At 38.0% G+C, this 16607-nt stretch overlaps 1 protein-coding gene across 1 annotated transcript in view; it reads left to right on the forward strand.

Moving 5' to 3' along the window:
- LOC136028322 (dnaJ homolog subfamily C member 13-like) overlaps nt 1-16607 on the forward strand; it is a 227470-nt gene that overhangs the window by 64915 nt on the left and 145948 nt on the right. The window contains exons 9-11 of the mRNA XM_065706093.1: nt 1204-1411; nt 3287-3442; nt 12030-12293. Coding sequence (XP_065562165.1) covers nt 1204-1411; nt 3287-3442; nt 12030-12293 — 628 coding nt within the window. The remainder of the gene's footprint in view (nt 1-1203; nt 1412-3286; nt 3443-12029; nt 12294-16607) is intronic.

Below are 16607 nucleotides of genomic sequence, written 5' to 3' on the forward strand. Positions count from 1 at the left end.
TACCCCTCTCCGTCCTCACCTTACAGGCGCCTAAGGGAAATATCTCTATATAGAAAAAATCGTGCAAAGAATTTGCCTAAGAAATTGTGGAAAAGTTGACCCTATAATTAATTTTTAATGTTTCAGACCCCTCCTCTAATAAATATAGGCCAAAAAATTACATCGTTTACCTCGTAAAAAAAAAAAACAGAAGAAAAGACAAAACATGAAACTTTCCACAGACATTGCAGTGAAATGGGATGCTGTGAGCTAGCAGAATTAGCTTCTTATTTCAAGTTTAAGTAAAAGTGAGTTTGTAGCGTCATCTCGTTTGATAGGGTCTATGTCAAAATGGACTGCAATCTATCCATATAGAACCCTATCGGTATGGATTTGTAACCCTATCTGTATGGATAAACAATGAACTTTAGGCACTTATTTCCTTCTGCAGACACATAAAACAGTACACTAAGACTAGTTTTTTCATTGCCTTACTGTATTTCTTACAACTTGCCCGAAACCTCGTATTGCAATGACCGCACTGAATTTATAAATAATCTACAGAATGGTAGATTGGCCTCTATTTATTTTGCATGTGTTTCAATTAAGAATGGAACTGCAGCAACACTATGGAACATATTCATGGGTACTGGTCTAGATTTTCATATGGATGGGGAAATTGTCACTTTACCAAATTAATGAAAGCCTATATTGTGTAATTTTATTTTGGAACTGTAATCAAAATGAAAATATACCGTTTTGAGTTTTCATTGCCCCCCCCCTTTTATAGAAAAAAACTAGGGTAAGTAGCACAAAATGGATAACCTTTGTATGATTATAGAATACTAGCACTTTACCAAAAACACCCAAATACCAGAGTGAAAAACAAGAACATTGATTTTGGAGTCAAAGGTGAGCCCCTTTGAGTCCCTTAGGAACAAAGGCAAGTCGTTTGTCGTAGTGTCGATTAAGGCTAAGAATTAATGCTATTTCTTTTTTAATTGGAAAATACCAAAGTAGGAAGGGAACCCCGAGCTTAGTGAAGCCTGGCGTTTATCGTAGTCTTGGTTTCAGCTGTAGTGTGAAGACGGTTGTCTAGAATTTCTCGGTTAAGGGTAAGAATTAATACTATTTCTTTTTTAATTGGAAAGAGTGAAAAAACATTTGAATGATTTTTAGATTTGTAGTAATGTTTCTAGCTTTCACTAAGTTTTTTTTTTGAAGATTTCGAGAGAAGCTTGGATCTCGTATTGTTCGTGCACTAAAGCGCAACAATGAGGGTGTTGCACATGCTGCACTGGATACGCTCTGTGCCCTCATGGTGCCTATGCATGAAGATGGGGAGTTGAAACAGGAACAAATCAACAAATCTTCCCTTTTGTCAACTAGAAAGTTTCTTGAATCCCTTTTAGACATGTGGTGTCACCATGTGGTAAGTACAAAAGCAATCAGATTAAACTAAGATTAAGCACGATTTCTGTCCAATCTTACAAGTTTTTGTAGTAATTTTCCTAGACAGTTCGAAATGTTTAAATAAAAAAAAAATGTAAAAGTAAGGATAGCGTTCAACCTTGTGTTGTTTACTTTTAGCAGCTGGAATACTACTACTGGTACTACTAACATCTCGCTGCAGCGCTAACCCGCCTCTATGTCAGTATGTCATCCTTCATCTGCATAACGGGCCCTAGACACCTCAACGTTTCTTTCATTATAGCCCTAGATATCGAGGTAGAACTACCTTCATCGTGAAGCTTACTGTTTGGAATACGGTCAGTCAAACGGAAAACAGTCAGGAATACGAAACTGATATATTGAGCCAGTCTGATATTAACAGTTTTTCATTTTTACCGTGCCCACCATTCGTAAGCCCTTTTGGCAACAGTTTTATTGATGGCCTCTTCTGAGCTAAATGAAATTATTTTCTGACCTAGTAAAAAATTATTTACTTCATAAGAGTAAAAAAATTTCTTTCGATCAGATTTTCAATCACTTCTATTTTAACTGTGTCCCAGTCTCCCTTGCTGTCCCCCTCGTTACTAAGCCTGTTATAAACCCTGACGAAAAACATTGTTTGTGTGTATTCTTTTTATTCTCTATCTCCGCGTAGATAGAAGACAGCTTCACTCACTTAGCTTCATTCTGCGTAGATCAAGTGGACAACTTCACTCACCTAGGTAGTATTATTAGTAAAGATGATGGGTGCTTTAATCATGGGAAATTAGAAGAGGCAAGGCCTAGTGTGTTTTTTCACAGTTGAAAAAAAAGTTTGGAAGAATAGGAAGATAAGTCACCGATCAATATTAGAATATTGGAAGCTACAATGATGTCAGTGGTCAAGTATGGTTGTTAATCATGGGCTTTCCAAAAAAACGGAGGAGGAGTTGCTAGATGCTTTCAAGAGAAACTGCCTACGGATCGTTTTGGGTATCCGACTTACTGACCGCATCTCAAACAGTAAGTTTTACGAAACTTGGGTTCAATCCTGCTTTGAAGGGTTATAATGAGAGTAAGGATGAGATACTAGGATAGGTTTTGTGAATGAAGGATGAGAGATTGGCAAAGATAGTCTTTGTCGGCCAACCGTCTAGGGCCTGACAAAAGTGGGTCGTCCCCAAATGGCTTGGCTGGAAATTGCAAGGAAAGTTTTAAGGGAAATGGGAACTTCTTGGGGAGGGTGTAAAGAGGGAAGTTGGAATAGATTCGGATGAAGGAGAAATATGCGTAGCTGCGTGGGCCTCTGGTGGCTTGGTGTCGCAGTGAGTTAGTAGTAGTAGTAGTAGTGGTATTATCTCAACGTATGATTTACAGTTGGCCAAAGATTAAAGAACTAGGTTAAATAACTAGAATAAAAGTGTTTTTTTTTCTATTTTACATAGATGATTTTTTTATACCTTTTTTCGATTGACGGTTTTTAAACAGAATTAGGCATATTAGCATCTGCGGAGTAAGCGAAAGGGGAGTAGCTTTGCTGTAAAAGAGGAAACGTAATTTTATAGTGGTCAAAGAACTGTTCCCGGCTTGGAGCATATTTATTTTTTTCTTTTTTTGAATGGGTTCGTGAACTGACAAAACCCATGGTCAGAACTAAATGGTCTAATGGTCCTAAATGGGTGTAAACGGTCCTCCCTCTTAGTGCCAAATGAAAAAGCTGAAATAACCAAAAATAAAATATAGGTTTAGTAGAATATACACAAATAGTTTTGTTTTGCTCTGTAACTTGACTGTTTTCTGTTCGTTCAACTGGTTTTTTTAAGTTGTCATGCTGTCAGGGTTGTCAGAGTCTGTCATACTAGTTTTAATTTTTCAGGAAAGAGGAACTGGCGCTTTGGTCGTTGTTGCCATGCTTGATTTTTTGAATTTTGCACTGTCTGCTCCTTATAGTGAAACAACGGACGAGAAGCATTTTGACACACTTTTGGAAATGGTAGCAGACAGAGGGAAAACTATATTCAGACTCTTCCAGGTATTTAACAAGTGTCAGTTATTGCAGTTATTAAGGGCAGTTCACACTTCACTTTATTTAGTCTTAAGTGTCTGTAACTCTTGACGAATTACAAGTCTGAAAACACTCATCTGACATTTTACAACTGGTTACTCACCTGAAGTATTTTTTAATTGTTTTCACATCTCATTTCCTAGGTCTTATTATATTTTTGTCTAGTTGACTTATATAAGGAGAGCGTACATTGGAAAGGGGTAAAAATTTAGAGTACATTGAAGAGTAAAAATGTTATTGAGGTTCAAGCTTGTCGAATGTAGAATGTATTTAAATTTGGGAAGTGACGCTTTGGCAATCCATTTGTTTCAAAGCTTTGCTCTTATGGAGTCTTCGTTGGAAATTCTTTGGCGTTGGAAGAACTTTAAAAATGTATAAAATTTCGAAAGCCCGGATTTTAAGTTTTACTACTAGAGTTGAAATACCTTACATGGTAAGTTATTCACACAAATTGTTTTTGGGTTTTGTGTCAAAATCACATTATCAATCCAAAATCTAAGCATTTTCCAAGCTAAATGTAAGCGCGTCTCCATCTATTAAATGTCACTCGTTTATTCTTATTGTCTTTTACCAACTAACTCAGACACACTGACTACTGGCTTATTCGTGATAAGACCCATACTAGCACTGCTGTTGCTAACAACTCACTACAGCACAAAGCCGCCTGGGGCCAACACATCTACGCACACTTCTCCTCCATCCTAATCTGTTTAAAGCCTGTCTCTTTAAACCCTGCTAAGAGGTTCCATGCTGTTTGGCCTATGTAATTCTATGGATGAGTAGGGTTTAAGCCTCATTCAAGTACTGATCTATATTAATTACTAATGTAGGAAAACAGTCTTCTTTTCTCTTTCTGTCTATTTCTTTTTCTTTTTTATGTGTTTGTGCTGTTGCATTGGAGAATTCTTTTTTCATTATATTGAAAATAATGATGTACTCTTACTGTGTATTATTTTGTGAGAGCCAGCTTTGCTGGCTTTTTATCCCTTCCCTTTATCCTCTACGTACCATGGCTTTTGTTTTCGACCCTTGCAAATATAGCCTAGTGTCGCCTCCCTCCGTTCCCTCCCTCCCTTCGGTTGGTAGTTTGGACCTTCGATTCCTGCATGCATCATGTTAAAATGTATACAAATGACGTAATGAAGTCATATTTCCGTTTTTCGGATTTTATAGCTTGTATTAATGCCTAATTTTCATGTCTCCAATACTGTGTAAATTTTCATGCTACTTGCTTGATTTGCTTAGCCATTTTTCAGCGCAAAAGGAAAATGCTTACGAACTCACAGGCACTTAAAATGAAAAATTATTGGTGACAAAAGGCCGGATTTTCTGGCTCTACCCCCCCCCCCCTCACCCCTTTTTCCACTTCTTTGGGCTTTGCAAACACGGCCCCTCTTTCCTTTTGTCCTTGGGGTAGCTTAGCCATCGTAGTATAGTTTGGTATCGCCGGCTCTTTAGTTAGTAAAAATTAACTTCGTGTACATTTTTCACTTTCTTCCGCATCCTTTGCTCGTTATGGTAGATAGCTCGGGCCTTTGACATTTACAGTTATTCTCTAGTTTTATTGGGACAGTAGCTCAGGTCTTTGGCTCCCGAATTGTCAATGGTTTTTTATGGCACTTGGTATCTACCGAGTGCCAGAAAACGCTTAGAGTGGAAGGATCGGGATGAAACTTGGTGGGAAAAATAAACAGAAGTCCTAGATAGGTGATTGACATAACCGGAACGTATCTACTCAATTTGGGGGAGCTGGGGAAGGGGTAATTCTAAAAAAATAGAAAAAATGAAGCATTTTAACTTAAGAAGAAGTGATCGGATCTTAATGAAATTTCATATTTAGAAGGACCTCGTAACCAGATCTCTTATTTTCAATCCTGACCGGATCAGGCGTTGGGGGGGGAGGAGTTGGAGAGGGGGGAACCGGAAATCTTGGAAAACGCTTAAAGCGGAGAGGTCAGAATGAAACTTGGTGGGAGGAATAAGCACAAATCCAAAAAACGTGACTGACATAACCGGACCGGAACCGCTCTCTTTGGTGGAGTTGGGGAGGGGGGAGTAACTCGGAAAAAATAGAAAAAATGAGTTATTTTTAACTTACGAACAGGTGATTAGATCTTAATGAAATTTGATATTTAGAAGGATCTTGTGCTTGGGCTTTCATTTTAAATCCGGACCAAATCCTGTGACATTGGGGGAGTTGGAGGGGAAAACTGGAATTCTTGGAAAACGTGAAAATTGAGGTATCTTTGAATGGTGATCGGATCTTAAAGAAACTTGATATATATAAAAGGATTTTATGTCTCAGATGCTCCATTTTCAATTCGAATCGGATCCGAGGACATAGGGGGCTGGAGAAAGGAAAAAGAAATGTTTGAAACCGAAAATCTCGGGAAACGCTTAGAGTAGAGATATTGGGATGAAGCTTGATGGGAAGAATAAGCACAAGCTATAGATACGTGATTGGCATTCTCTTTGGGGCAGCTGAGGGGTATTAATTAGAAAAATTAGAAAAATTGAGGTATTTTTAACTTAAGAACGGGTGACCAGATCTTAATGAAATTTAATATTTAGAAGGAACTCATGTCTCAGAGCTCTTATTTCAAGTCTCGACCAGATCTGTTGACATTGGGGGGAGTTAAAGGGGAAACCGGAAATCTTGGAAAACGCCTAGAGTGGAGAAAACGGGATGAAACTTAGATGGTAGTATAAGCAAATGTCATAGATACGTGATAGACGTAACCTTACTGGATTCGCTCTCTTTGGGGGAGCTGGGGGGGTGGGGTTCAGTGCTTTGGCGAGTTAGGTGCTTCTGGACGTGCTAGGACGATGAAAATTGGTAGGCGTGTCAGGGAGCTGCACAAGTTGACTTGATAAAGTTGTTTTCCCCGATTCGACCATCTGGGGGGTGGGGGGGGGGCTGAAGGGAGAGGAAAAATAAAAAAATATGGTATTTGTAACCTACGAGTGGGTGATCGGATTTTAATGAATTTTGATATTTAGAAGGACCTTGTGACTCAGAGCTCTTATTTTAAATGCCGACCGGCATTAAGCATCTGATTTTCCTTTTAAATCAATCTGTTGGTTCTTAGAATTTTGCTAGAGCTCATAGCATGTGAGCTCTTGGCTCTCCCGGCCTCGTCACAAGTGCCATATGAGCTCTTAGCTCTTGTAATTGCAACTCCCCACTCGCTATGTTCCGTAAGCTTAAGTGATGGTGCTAATAAAGAAAAAAACTATGGGAATCAACCACGTGTAGTTTTAGGCTCCGGATATTCTGGAACAACAATAATGTATTTAGGCTACGATAATATATTTGAAAATTGAAATTTTTTACTTTGCTTTGGGCTGTGAATCTGAATCTTAAAAATATGCAGTGAATCTGGTGCATAGATGGCACTTAACCTCAGTGGGGCTTAATCTTATTAAATGTAGAAAACAAGTTTTTTCAACTGAAAGTAAGAAGCAATATTAAAGCTTAAAACGGACAGAAATTATTATTGTGTTTTAGTGGGGTTGTCCCCTCCTCAACACCTAGCTCTTTGCGCTAAAGTTTTTTGGCACTTTGAAAAAAGTTGCTTATTATTTTAATTAAACACCCTTTGTGTTTCAGGAGACGTTTTTAATGAATTGGACCAAAATTTACGCTTTAGCGTAAAGAGCGAGATGTTGAGTAGGGGGCAACCCCCCTCATATACATAATTTCTGTTCGTTTTAAGTTTTAATGTTGCTTTTGGCTTTCAGTTGAAAAAACTCTTTTCTATTTAATTTCTGATGTTTTTTTTTAAATAACGCCCGGATATGTGGTTCCACCTCGACGTTAAATCCCCCTTCCCACGGAAATATTCTCGGGACAATTCAATCCTGGTGAAAATTTACCCCGAACAATAACCTTTAACATCGCCACGCGTAAACTTCAGTCAGTAAAGAAAAAGCATGATCTATAAGAAATCTCGTATAGGAATCTTGGCAATTACCCCCAGTGTAAAATTTATCCTGAAAAGTTAACCCCTTGGAAACTTCCCTCTCCGTGTAAAATTCATCCCGTGCAAAATCCCCCCAGCAGAAAATTCTTCTTTTCCTCCCCACCCGTAAAATATATGCATGCTTCCCAACAAATACTATACGAAAACAATGGAACATTTATAACTTAAAGACCTTTCCCCAGGGGCCGTGACGGAAAATGTTATCTCCAAAGACATAGCTTTTGGGTCTTTCAACTACGTTGAACAAAAAAGCTATCTCAAAATTTCAATCGTATGGTCTTGGGAAAAAAGTGGCATGCGAGCGGGCCTAGTTCCCCTAAGTTTTTGTTAATGTCTCGTTGCTTTTGATGGGTAAACTAAACTCTAAACTTTGTAAGACTAAACTCTGTGAAATTTATATATTTTGAGTCAACATAATAAGCCAATTCTTTTGATATATCTATTGGTATCAAAATTCCATTTTTTAGAGTTTTGGTTACTATTGAGCCGGGTCACTGCTTACTAGCAGTTCGTTACCACGAACTGTCTGAAACGGAAATGGTGCTTAATTTCGCTATTCCTATGGAAATTGGAGCTAGAAATATAAATTTCAAGGATCAATTTTGACTGGACCTTGAAAGTATATCATGTTGTTGAATAGTCATGTTGACATTTGACAGTATTTAATATTCAGGATATCGCAGTTTTCCCTGGAGCTTCTATCAAAACTGAAAAAAAAACAATTGTACGGATTAGAAGGATTTGTTACAAGAAGGACGAATATTTGAGCTTACAGTGGAGCTTTATGGGTGACTAGGAAACCCATTCGCCCCCAAAAAAGATCCGCTGACCTACCTTCCTATTAATAGCTTGTGTGCAACTATACAATGTTGGACAACTGCTAGTAAGACTTGACCTACTTTCTGTATAACAGCTTTAATCAGTGCAGGGGCAAATAGGCCGTCACGTGGAATATTTATGTCTGAAACTGAAAGGGTATCTGTTTAGATTGCCTTCGATAGTTCTGAATTGATTGGCTGTCTTTAAATTTTTGTTCGATATTATTTCGGCCCAAGTCAGGCTGAAATTGGGTTTTGAGTAATGTGGCTGAAATCAGTGCTTTATTTGGAAATTGTGTCTTTTGTTGCTTAAAAATGGCACCAGAACCCTAAATTTCCATTGGAATTGTCCACTTCCCACCATTCTATGATCAGAATGGCTGGAATACACATGTTGGGACTTGAAATCTTCTCCTGCACATGCTTGAAGATTCGATGGCGTTATTACCATCAGTTTTAAGGTGTGTTTTGAAAGAAAGAACTCGGATTAAAAGTCAGAGACAATTTTGAGACAGGAGAGAACGTGGTTATCTTTGTTGCCAAGGGGAATGTAATTTTTCCTAGCTGGTGTATTTATATTAGTTCCTGACGCATTTAACATTAAAACAAAAAACATTTTCACAAGTGACCAATTGTCTGCATAGAGCAGAAACAGATCTCCAGATTCTCTCCCTTCGGCCGGGAGTGCAATGCAGGGTTTGGGGCAAATCATCCGATGCCTCCCGTGTTTTCTCCCCAGATATCTCTAGGCACCAATTTGGTGCTGGCTTGGCTCTGGCTGAGCTTGCAGTGTCACACAGCTGACCCGTTACTTACAAAATAACACCGTTCCACTGCCAAATGACATGCATTTTAGGGTAGCATAAATAATTTGTCTATATTCCCTGGATTTCCGATATATCTGAGGCCAAGAAAATTTGTCTCCATGCATTTACGCAGCGATTATAAATAATGCGTCACAGTGACATAGTTTCAAAATTATTATGTCTAACAGTAACACCAGCAATAACTGCATCCCCAATCGTGTTTAATAACTGTATTCTGGAAAGTGGTCACACTACCACAGTCCCAAGTGGTAGTGAGGCCCAGTTCCTGAAGGATGTAAAGTTTATCTTGATGGAATATCATTTGCTCCTAACTGGAAATGACTCTCTTACAGCAACGGGAAAACTGTTAATCCATCATTTCCAGCGCCGGACGTCCTGTGCCTACGACAGCAAAGTATCTAACAAACTTCCACTGGCTACTAGCTAACCTGTATAACTCATATGCGCTTCCAAATATTTTGTACATTGCACCATTTTGGCGTGCCTTCTTGGCAATGGAAATAAAACAACTCCTAGGAACTTATTACCGGTATGCAAAATATCTCCTCGGCCTCCCACCTTGGCAAGTAATCCTTGGGCCATTAGGATTCAAGGTATTATAGACCTTAATGCTGCCATTGGTGGATGCATTGAATCTCATAAATAAAGGAATCAATAGACCCATGGTATTCCCTTTTAAAACAGTAAATGTATTGCTTTTTTGTAATTATTGGCATGTGTATTGTGTAATTATTTTGGTAATTATTGTGCCTATGTTCTTATTATACAGGTCATAAATGAATTCAATTTAATTCAGTTACCCTTTCTTTAGTTGATTCAGGAATGTTAGCTTTTGTCTAAATTAGTCTTAGCAGTAAAATATTCTTCGAAAAATAGTTTAAGCAAATTTTGAAAAATAGCCTGAAAGCCTAAAAACTAGTATTGGATCGAAACGTAAAGTTCACCATTGGAATTGCCACTTCCGCAAACCCTATTCAGGCAATTTATAGTCTACTGGCTTGAAAAACAAGAAAAAAAAAACTTTTTTACATGGGTAGTACAGATGTGTCCTCTTTTTTTTCACTCCACTGCTAGCGGGGCACTGGAACATAACAAAGGGTTTTTTAAAGGCTCATTTTATTTATGCTTGATGATGAATGACATCACAATCGCAGGCTACAACCATAAATGGCGTTATAGTAAAATAATATGACGTCATTTGTAACTAGGGCTCGTTTTTTACTATGTACAGCTAAAAAAAAAGTTGAAGGCTTTTTCGTGTGTGACATGTAATCTTAGAATATACATGGTATTATCAGCTAAAAGGCAGTGAAATATAAGATAATCATCATCAAGAGGTCCGATCCCATGGAACCAGTGAATGTCGGAAAAAAGATTACTCGAACGGAAATTTAACGATTACTGATTCTAAAAGTTTTTTACGGATATTTCTGAAATTCGATTTTGCAAGCAGTGAACCAATTTAAAGCAGTCACTAATGTAAAATGTTAACTAAATGAATGAATTTTTGAAGGTTTTAGAGTTGAAGCTCCAAGAGTAGGCTTGTTCAAGAAGGGAGAGTTGGTTAAACTAAGGGTAAATAAGGATGAAGATGTAGTGTTAGGTAAGGAGAAGACAGACCAAGTGCACGCTTCGCTCATCTAGTTAGCATTATTAACAAAGATGGTGAATGGAGTGAAGATATAAAAACGAGAATAACAAAGTGGCGGGTGTTTCCAGCAATCTATTTGGAGTCAAACGATAAGCAGGACTTTATCAGAAGGTGTTGAGCGAAGGTTATTTGAAATAACTAAAAAAAATTGAAATTTCCTGAAAGGTAGGAAAGAGTAAAGGTTTAAACGGGTATGACTTGAGTGTGCACAATTATGTTTTGCTCAGGTGGCTTGGGAATATGATGAGTTATTAGTAGTAGTAGTTGTTGCATTGCGGCAGGCTGGTATTGAGCCCTTGGCTTCTTTTCGCGAAGCAGAGGTCGATCCAGAGTGCTACCACAGGCAAAAAGGGAAACCAAGCATTTCAAAAACAAGACCATGCGAAAGCCAGCATAGTATCATCCGGTGTACCACCGCACGGTAACTTTTGAATGATAAAGTTAAATAAAATGAATCTTAAAATGATTACTTGAGAGCACATCATCTAGTGCGGCATGATTACAAGATTTTAGGCCCGATGTAACGAAATTTTAATCTATTTGCCGCGGCTGGGTGGGATGATGTCGCAAGGCAAGATTTAAGGGAAACGGAAACTTTCTGGGAGAGTGTAAAGAGGGAGCCTTTAAATGGATTAGGATAAAATAGATTGAAAAAATCCATATCTTCGTAGAAGCTCTATTCGTTTCGCCATTGCCTTTGTTTTTAATAGTCAGAAAGATTGTCATTATTTATAAAACTTCTATTTAAGAATTCTGTTATAATCGTCTTTTTATCTTTTTTTTTCTTGATGTATCCGACGATCATTGGAGATAGTCAACACGGTTGTTCAAATATGTTCAATGGAATAGGTTTATCTCCATCTCTTCTCCATCTCTTCTCCATCTCCATCTCCATCAGGTCTCTTCTCCATCAGCTTGTAGATGTTGATATTTTTGCTTCATGGAATTTGTGTATGTTTGTTTAATTGTCTTGTTTCCTTGTGATACTTCTATGGGTACTATTTAGGATGGCAGGGTTCTTTTTGTGTGTGTGTATATGTGTGTGTGAATGTATGTATGTATTTTGTTTGTGGTTGTGCCTGCTTCGAATGATAAAATATTCATTTAAAAACGTTTTGAAAGGTGATCGGTAAATTCAACATGCTGTATTTACTCCATTTTAAAATGTTTTCGAAAAACTTTTACTCACTCGTTCGCATAAAGAGGAAGAGTTTTATGTTTCCATCCTTTTTCTATTTATTCTCCTGTTTTTGCTTAAATTTTTATGTTTTGTAGCACCCATCCCTGGCCATAGTTAAGGGGGCTGGACTCCTGATGAAGTCTATTATAGAAGAAGGAGAAATTGGCATTGCACAGCATATGCAAGACTTGGCATTATCAGAGGCAGCGTTGCCACGCCACCTGCACATCTCGCTCTTTACCCAAGTAGGCAGAACAACTGATAGAAGATTAATGACTGTTCGGCAATTGTCTCGATATTTAGTTGGGCTGTGGACAACTAATCATGAATTTGCTCACGCGTTACTTAAGCAAATTCTGGTAAGTTCTTTTTTTTTATGAACGCTTTGCTTAGTGTAATGATACGATGACACTTCATTAACGCTGACATAATTTTTTGATTTTGATTAGTCTGTTAGTTAAAATATCTTTATTTAAATCGAAAAAGTGTTTATGTTGGTTGTTTTACCTTGAACATCGCTTAAATTTGGTTTTTTGGGTTGGAAAGAGTCTTCTTCATTTTAGTTTCAAAGCGTGGAAAACGAAGGAGCTGATCTCCTGATCAAAAATACCCCGCTCATACCTGAACTTCGTCTTCATAAATTTAGGTATAAAGAGAATCGTTGAGCTTTATCTCCTAGGAATCTACCTCTCCACTGAACTATCTTGGAAAACCCATCTTGATCGGGCGAGAACCTCTTGCAGAAGCAATTTGAGGATCACTCTTCGTATCACTCTAAGGCTAGGCGTAGTTATCCCACTTTGTAAGTCTTGCATCAGACCCATTGCTGAATATTCATGCCTGCTGTTGCTTCATAGGTACTACTTCAGAATATCCAGAATAAGGCTAATAGAGCAGGTTCAATCTTAAAATACCGATGGCCAACCCCATTCTTCCCAAAATCTCTGTCAGATGCGTTAAACTACTTGGGGTGACAATTACTGCTGACTTGAAGTGGGATGCCCATGTTCAAAACGTCCTCAAACAAGCTTCCCCTTTGGATTCCCTTCTAAAACTTATGATTAAATTTTCTCGCCCCCCTAAGGATTTTCTCCAACTTTATTGTTCTTTTATCCTTCCAATACTGGAGTTCGCTTGTTCAGTGTGGCATTTTGGTCTTTCTTCAGAGTATATTTATAAGATTGAAAATGTCCAAAAACGACCACTTCTAAGAAGTCATACACGAAGGAACATAACTGGATCTAAGTGTTTTGAGGTTGACATGCCGAGAACGGAGTACTTGTAGAACAGCTCTGTTCGACGTTACGCTTCGATTCGGAATGATTTACCAGGAGTCTTTCCTAGTAGTTTTTCTGTCGAATCCTTCAAAAGGAGACTTAACAGACATTTACAGAATCGTGATGAAAGACTACTGGCTTATTTGATACTAAAAAGTACCCTGCGCCGCTAATCTGCGAATAATAGTATAAAAAATTCACCATTAACTAGCTTGTGAGTTTTATAAATACCGATGTTAAATTAATCGTCTATTATGGCAATGCTTTCGGGATCAGGGATTTCGGGATCAGGGATCAGGATTTTGTTGAAGATTCTTTTGTTTCCAGTTTCAGAATTTATGGATTTCTCATCAGAAACGTAGATACATTATAAAAAACCTTCAGATGCTAGATGACATTTTTTGGAAAAGCTTATGGAATAAACTCGTCAAAGTTTTGGCAGGTTTTGGTAGCTTCGGGCTTTTTTGGCTCTCTGATGACATCCCATTTCGGGCAATTAAAAATTGCACATGAAGATCATTTATATCGAAGAGATAATATTCAAAGTATCAAGGGTGCAATGTTAAGTACTTCTTTAATTGTATTAGACTAAGTGAAACTATCTTAATTGAAAGTCAAAATTATGTTGATACTGGTCTATATCTGTTATTTCGACTTAAATATCGCTTCAATTTAATTTAACGGTTGAAAAAGAAATTTAAACTAGTCTTCTTCGCCATGTCTGTTTAAGATAGAGTATGACAGATGATGGTAGATTTTGTGAAGTGAAAGCGAACAATCAACGTCGTAATTTGAATTCTAGGTGGTATATCTCATTAAAGTTTTCCTAGAAAATGTCTGGATAAGACGACAATTTCAATGATAGACGGAAATACGGCCCGGAAATAAGAGTTTTGTAAATATGGCCCAATACTTGTGTTAATGTGGGAGGATATCTTTCGCTACAAATACATATCTAAATGTATAAAAGTTACTCTTTGAGTAAAAGCTGTGCAATGTTTACAGTTGATGAGTTGACAGTTGAGATGTCAAGAGATAGATGCATGTTTGTAAGTTTCGGTTTCCATAAAAAAAATAACTCTTTTGGATATATACCTAAAAAAGAATACCAGTAGCTCATGTCATAGGGCACAAGCTGTAAGCTTTTACTAATTTTATGTACAGCTTTGTATCCACACCCACCAACAAAGAACCACAACCTTGAGTCAATTTTTGTCCCCCCCCACCTGTTTAGCCAATGCCTTTACACCCACCAATAAAGACTCACAACCTTCAACGAATTTTTGACTGAGAAGTAAAACTTAGTGAGTTAAAAGCCATATTTTGACAGAATATGAAACACCCCCCTATCACCTGCTTGGCCACTTCTGACCTGTCTATGAATCTGACTTCTTGTTGTACGGTGTTGTTTGCTGGACAAAGAGAGTGAACCTGAAGCCACGTTTATTTGATGTGCTTGCTTTTGCTTCCTTGGCTATATTGTTATCCATTATTCAATTGGTTGACTATCCAAGTGTAAATACTGACATCCCAACTTAGTTCCTTGCGTCACAAACCACTTTTAACTTTGATTCCTGTTTTACAACTTGCCTTGTTCATATTGACCAATTAATTTCTTATATTGATTGATTTATTTCTCGCTCTGTTTTGGCCAATGCTTTTAGTATCATTTATCTAGCTGATCAGTTACCAATTATAAAGACCTGACTGGTACCTGAGCTGTGCTCCTTAGGTCATAAAGCACTTGAACATTTCATTATTTTGTGACTTGTCTTGGTCATATTGGCCAGTTTTCCAATATTGACCAATTTATTTCTTGATGTTTATTTGGCCATGTTTTTCTATGTCGAGCTGGTTGACTGTTCAACTTTATAACTGACAATTACCATCGTTTAGCTCCTTATATCATGAAGCGCCGCAACATTCAGTTTCTTTTTTGTAGCTTATCTTCCTTTTAATGACCAATTTATTTTCTTTATTGGCCGTTTTTTATTGCCCTGTATCGGCCAATGCTTTTGCTATTTATTATCTAACTGATTAACTATCAACTGTAGACAACTCAGATATATCTGAGCTTAGTTCCTTATATCATGAAGCACATCCAGAAGGAAGGGAGTCCCAGCTTAAATCCCCCCCCCCGAAACCTTAGTCTCACTCATAGAAAAGTTGCAAAAATATATGTATAATACATGTCGACGGGAGTATTTTTTTGTGTACCCCTCCCCCCAAAAAAAATCTTGAATATGACCTTGGCTGCTGCAATATAATTCTGAAAAGTTAGGGATAGATGTTAGATGTATAGCACTAATTAGGCTCTATAAGATCATATTCAACGTTTTAATAAGTAACGATAGCAACGATAAACACTCAACTGGCTACAAAGGCCGACTTCCTGTCGGCCTGTCTGTCAGCCTGCCCCGGTTTTGCCACTTTAGGCACTTCCAGATAAGCTAGGACGATGAAACTTGGCAGGCGTATCAGGGACCAGACCCGATTTTACCATCTGGGGGAGGAGTGGGGGGCCGGTTCATTCAGAAAAAAGTATGTTTAACTTACGAACGGGTGATGGTATCTTAATGAAATTCGCTGTTTGGAAGGATATCGTGTCTTAGAGCTCTTATTTTAAACCCCGACCAGATCCGGTGACATTGGGGGGAGTTGGAGTGGGGGACCTAAAATCTTGGAAAACGCTTAGAGTGGAGGGATCGGGATGAAACTTGGTGGGAAGTATAAGCAGAAGTCCTAAATACGTTATCGACATAACCGGAACGGATCCGCTCTCTTTGGGGGAGTTGGGGAGGAGGAAGGTTAGTTCTGAAAAATTAGAAAAATAAGGTATTTTTAACTTACGAAGGAGCGATCGGATCTTAATGAAATTTGATTTTTGGAAGGATATCATGTCTCAGAGCTGTTATTTTAAATCCTGACTGGATCCGTTGAAGGTGGAGTTGGGGGAGGCGGAACCTAAAACCTTGGAAAATGCTTAGAGTGGAGGGACTGGGATGAAACTTGGTGGGAAAAATAAACACAAATCCTAGATACGAATTGACGTAACCGAAACGGATCTGCTTTCTTTCGGGGAGTTAGGGGGGGGGGGTTAATTCTAAAAAATAGAAAAAATGATGTATTTTTAACTTACGAAAGAATGATCATATCTTAATGAAATCAGAATGAAAATCCGATTCTTTTGATGCATCTTTTAGTATCAAAATTCCGTTTTTTAGAGTTGCGTTTACTATTGAGCCGGGTCGCTCCTTACTACAGTTCGTTACCATGAAGTGTTTGGTTTCATATTTAGAAGGACCTCGAAAACCAAAAGAAACCTCTTAGAACATTACGATTTTGAAGTATAGATAGGCCTAAAATGGGCCGAAAAGACAAACATATGTTTTGTAT

The sequence above is a fragment of the Artemia franciscana genome, chromosome 6, assembly GCF_032884065.1.
Source record: "Artemia franciscana chromosome 6, ASM3288406v1, whole genome shotgun sequence".
NCBI lineage: Eukaryota > Metazoa > Arthropoda > Branchiopoda > Anostraca > Artemiidae > Artemia > Artemia franciscana.